The sequence below is a fragment of the Bison bison genome, unplaced genomic scaffold (genome assembly GCF_000754665.1).
Source record: "Bison bison bison isolate TAMUID 2011002044 unplaced genomic scaffold, Bison_UMD1.0 scf7180017864203, whole genome shotgun sequence".
In the NCBI taxonomy this organism is placed as follows: domain Eukaryota; kingdom Metazoa; phylum Chordata; class Mammalia; order Artiodactyla; family Bovidae; genus Bison; species Bison bison.
Genome location: NW_011494775.1, coordinates 3977629 through 3982604, shown reverse-complemented (window position 1 = coordinate 3982604; position 4976 = coordinate 3977629). Strand labels below are relative to the sequence as shown.

General features: G+C 53.8%; 1 protein-coding gene across 1 annotated transcript in view; it reads right to left on the bottom strand.

Moving 5' to 3' along the window:
* PITX1 (paired-like homeodomain 1) overlaps positions 1 to 4555 on the bottom strand; it is a 5814-nt gene extending 1259 nt beyond the window's left edge. The window contains exons 1-5 of the mRNA XM_010844625.1: positions 4544 to 4555; positions 4234 to 4291; positions 2776 to 2895; positions 2474 to 2706; positions 6 to 519 (exon numbers count right to left, since the gene is read on the bottom strand). Of these exons, the coding sequence (XP_010842927.1) occupies positions 6 to 519; positions 2474 to 2706; positions 2776 to 2895; positions 4234 to 4291; positions 4544 to 4555 (937 nt within the window). The remainder of the gene's footprint in view (positions 1 to 5; positions 520 to 2473; positions 2707 to 2775; positions 2896 to 4233; positions 4292 to 4543) is intronic.
* Between the last annotated feature and the right edge of the window lie 421 nt (positions 4556 to 4976).

Sequence of the window (4976 nt, the reverse complement as noted above, 5' to 3'; positions counted from 1 at the left end):
GAGGCCCGAGGCCGGGCCCTGCAGGCCGCCGTAGCCGAAAGACGAGTGCTGCTTAGACTTGAGCCGCAGGCTGGCCAGGCTCGAGTTGCACGTGTCCCGGTAGACGCTGTAGGGCGAGGCGGGTGTGCCATACGGGCAGGCGCCCGGCGACATGGCCGAGTTAAGCGAGGAGCCGGTGAGGTTGTTGATGTTGTTGAGGCCCGAGTTGGGCATGCCGGGCACGGCGCCCGGGCCCATGCTCGAAGGCATGGTCATGGAGGAGATGGAGCTGGGGGCCGAGAACATGGACTGCGACGACAGCGGGCTCATGGAGTTGAAGAAGGTGAAGCTCTTGGTGGAGAGAGGCGCTGGCGCCAGGCTCTTGGCGGCCCAGTTGTTGTAGGAGTACCCCGCGGCGTACACGTCGTCGTAGGGCTGCACCAAGCCGCTGAACTGCGGCACATAGCCGCCCTTGCACAGGTCCAGCTGCTGGTTACGCTCGCGCTTCCGCCACTTGGCTCGCCGGTTCTTGAACCAGACCTAGGCGAGGGGGACCGGAGAAGGGTCAGGGCTGCCCGGCGGGAAGGCGCCCCCACCGCCCCCGCCCCACCCCGAGGCCTCAGCCCGCTTCCTTCTCCCCAATACCGTTTCTTTTCTTCCATATTTGCGCCCCTGCCTTCTCCCCACAATGGTTCCTTTCCTGTCCCCAGAAAATATTATTAGTCTTTTCTTTTTTCTGATCTTTATCCTCTTCCCCTAATTAAATCCGGTTTCTTCTCCTAAGGCGGATCCTCGTTTTGTTTTTTTTAATAACAAATATTTGTTTTCTTTCTTCCTCTCTCAACCAGGTTATCTTGTGCCTTTTCCCGCAAACGGTTCCCTATCTATCTCCTAAATACTCCGTCCATTTTCTTCTCCAACACCAAAGGTAGTTTTCTAACCTCAAATATAGTATCTTGCGACTCCTCAGTCTATTTTTCATTCCTCAGATAGTCTGTTTCCATCTTTATTGGTAATATTTGATATTCTCATTTCTGTCCCAGATGTTTATTTTCATTTGGTCCACCCCACTATCTGAACCACTTTTTTCTCCCTCAGGCCATTTTTCTGTATTATCCCCCATTTTTGATCCTTTTGATTCTTCTCCAAATATTTAGTTTTTTCCTTCTTTCCAAATATCTTGACCCTCACTATTTTCTCTTAAATAGTCGATTCTTTATTTTTCTCAAATACTTGATCCTTTTGCTTCTCCCTTATTTATTTCCTGCCACCTAAATATATGCCAGATATGTTTTTCTGCAAATATTTAATTTCCTTTCACTTCTTACTAGTTTCTCTCTGCTTTCCCCCTCTACTTTTCCCCACAAAATTCAGTTAAGAACCTCTTTTATTCCCAAATCCCAGTTCTTGCCCTGGGCTGTTCCCCCGACCTTTCTTGCCAGATCCGTGCATGTCAGCCTTCTCCATCCCAAGCACTAACATTGCCTGATTCCTCCCCCCACCCCACCCCTACCACCGTAAACCGGGGGGCAGGATTAGTGAGTTCTGGATTACTGAGTGCAGTCTTCTCTCCCTACCCCACTGGGCTGGCCAGCCTGACTCGGGCGGGGTGAGAGCTGAGGTTATAGCAGGGAGTCTGTGGCCCTGGTGGGACTTTGGTTTAGTTTGGGACGTGCTCCCAATATCTGATTAAATGTTTGCAGTACCCAGAGAAGAAACTACTCTCTTGCTGCTCTGGCAGAGAAGCCATGTATTCACTGGGAAGCGAGGGGTGAGAAGAGCGAGTGTGCAGTCTCATCTTGGGTTGGAGACCTTAGATCTCCAAAGGGATTCCTCCTGAAGCTCACTCGTCCACCAGATTTGTCCCCCACCTCCCACCTGACCCCAGCCCTACAGGAAAGGTCATTATGGAAAGGGTTCAGCTACAGGTTGGCTGATGACTGACAAAGAGTCAGGTGGAGAGTATCCTGAGATTGTGAACTAGCCAACTGCGGATGGAACCACTGCCCCAGGAAGTTTTGAGACCCCAAGCCTAGGCTCTTCCCAGCCCTCTCTAAGACTGCCAGGCAGGATCTGCCTTTCCGTTTCGTTTCTGCAGGAAGGCACTAGTGGCCCCACGTCCCCAGCGGCGGGGGAATCCTCTGCACAGATTAGGGTGGTTAAGTCCGGGCGGGCTCTAGGCTCTACTGGGCAGGGGAACGTCCCTTGGGGCCACAGGCCTTTGGATGGGGGCTGCGGTGAAGCCAGAGGGTCAGGTAGGATGTGGGTCAGAAAGATCCGAGGAGACAAAAGCCGATGGGCGCTAGCACCAAACGGCTCAGCAGCAGCTGGGTAGACTGGGCCTAAGGTGGAATCTCCTCCGGTGGAGGGAGGAAGAAGGTCTGAGTGTTGGAAAGAGTGTTAGTCTAGGCGCGCGTCTAAGCTTTCAAGGTCTGCGCTGGGCCGGCTGGCAGCCTTCTGCGCGGGTCCCCTTAGGCGCACACCCCGCGCTCACCCTCACGCGTGGCTCGGTGAGGTTGGTCCACACGGCGATCTCCTCCCGCATGCTCATGTCCGGGTAGCGGTTCCTCTGGAAGGTGGCCTCCAGCTCTTGCAGTTGCTGGCTTGTGAAGTGCGTGCGTTGCCGCCGCTGCTTCTTCTTCTTGGCGGGGTCCTCGGCACCGCCGCAGCCCGCGCCGCCGGCACCGCTGTCCTCGGGCCCCTTGGGTTCCCCGCCGCGCTCCTTTTCTGAAGCAGGCAGGGTGGGGCGCCGGTCACCTCGGGCTTTTGCCCTGTTGCACCCCGTCCCGGCTCCACCGAAGCGCCCGCGGTCAGCGCTGGCCGTCCGCCCTCCCGCCAGGGGCCCTGGAATTGTCCCCGCTGGAAAGAGCCCGTCTGTGCCTGGTCGGTCAGTAGTCACCTTCTGGTCAGGCTCGTCTGGGAGCAAAGCCCAGGAGTTGGAGCCGCGGACCAAGGTTCCCAGCTGGGCAGGGCCTGCTCTCACCGCTCGGCACACGCTGGAGCCCTACGTTGATGCCACCCGAAAATGTACAGTTTTTAGGGCTCTTGGGGGTTCTAAATCGGAGATCTCTGCTTTTCTGAACTAGGATCAGACTTTTCTAGCTTGAAGCTAGGGGATCCGTGGAGCCAGAGCCAGGCGGTGGCCTGCAAGTTCTTCTCCCCGGGCCGGAGCCGGAGCCCCACTGAGCCGGGCAGGCACAGCACAGCCGGTTTCTCGGCCTTAGCTCCAGGCCTCAAGTCCCAAGGCCCAGAAAATCCCTCTGGCGGCTGCCAGGCAGCCCAGACCCACAGGCTCTGTCTAGGTGACCTGGGAGCTCTAGTCTCGCTCCCTCTCTCAAGCTACACAAAACACAGTCATAGAAACACTGAAACATAAAGAAAAAGGATTTAAAACCAAAATACTGAATCCCAGAAAAGCTAACAGCTCTATGGGTAAAAACACAGAAAGGGTCACAAACTCTTAAAAATAGGCAGATAGAAACACAGCAAACGCAAATTAAGAAGTCAGAAACCTCCATGCAAACACTAACTAAATACAGTGCTGTACGTTTATAAGCTCCAGGCAGGCACAGGCATTTATTTATCCGGGGTTTTTAAAACATCAACGTAGTGTTGTAGATAGATTTTTTTTTTAACCCCTTCTGGATAATGCCCTTCCCCAGGTAATTTTTAAATCCCAGGGAAATACAACACTGTAGTTAGGTAACAAATTCCGCAAGTAACACCACTGTAAGTGGATTTTGAGAAAACCCCGGAGAAACGCGCCATTTTGGATTGACTTTTTAAAATCTCTTATATTATTGTAAATAAGTAAAATCTCTTGTAAAATGTTGAAATTTTAATTTGAAAATGTACCTAGAATAGCAGTTATTTCTACATCGAAATATACAGTTAAAAATTTGAATCTATTCTCATAGACTTTTTTTTTTGAAAAAGAGCAACTGTAATTATATATTTCTCCGGGCTTTTAAAAATAAAAACCAACCAAAGGCCACGGTTAAAACTTTTGAAAACAAAAGTACCGTCCTGCGTTGATTGTTTTTTAACCAACCAAACAGAACCTCTCAGAGAAAGTCACTTAGGGATGCAAAACAGAAACAAATAGAGATTACAAACGCGTAGAGAAACACTCAGCGGAGGATTAAGAAGTGAACGTAGAAGAGGCGCCCAAGGCCCGGGGAGTGGGGAGCTCGGCGGCGCCGCCGAATTAGGACCGAGAGCGCCAGAGCCGTTCGGAGACCCGGGAGCCCGAACAGGGCGGGGGGTTAGCCTCGTTGCTGCCCGCGCCGCCCACCCGCCGGCCCAGCGGTTGCTGGGGGAAAAAAAAGCTTGAGCTCGGACAAAAACGCAGCGCGGAAGGAGACGTGCCTGAGCCGAGTTGGAGCCCTGGATAGGCGGCCTGGCGGCTCCCGGCTCCCGCGGCGCACGTGCGGCGGGGATCCTTCTTTTGAGGGGTCCTATATCCGAGCCGGGCGGCGCCTCTTGGCCCGCCTGCCCTCGCTGTCCTCTCTTTTCCTTTTACTTAAGGTTGTTGGTTTTTTGCCCCCCAGTTTGCTTTTCTGACTTCGCCCGCCATACCTTCTCCCCGCTTTGCCCCTCTCAAGTCAGTCGCCCAGTCTGTCGGGGTGTCTGTACTCTGTTTCTCTGGGCACTTTCTCTCGCCCACCCGCCCATTCCTCTCTGATCTGCTCCTCTCCTTCGGTTCTAGCGGCCCCTGGACAACCAGTTGCGCAAACCTAACTTTTCTCCCCGCTCTATTTGCTCCTGATCGAGAGAGGCTGTCATTTCGACCTTCCGGTTGTAGGTTCGTGCATCGGCCGGTCAGTTGGAGCGACGGGACCGCGTGGAAGCGCCTTGGGAAAGCACTAAAATTTCCGTTTCATAAAGAGCGTCCGTGTCCACGTTCATCGTCAGATGGAGAATGGGAAAAGGCAAGGTCCTGACGCTCCTGGAGCGTAGAGCGAGCCCGACTGCGGGGCGCGGCCCTGCTCGCCCGG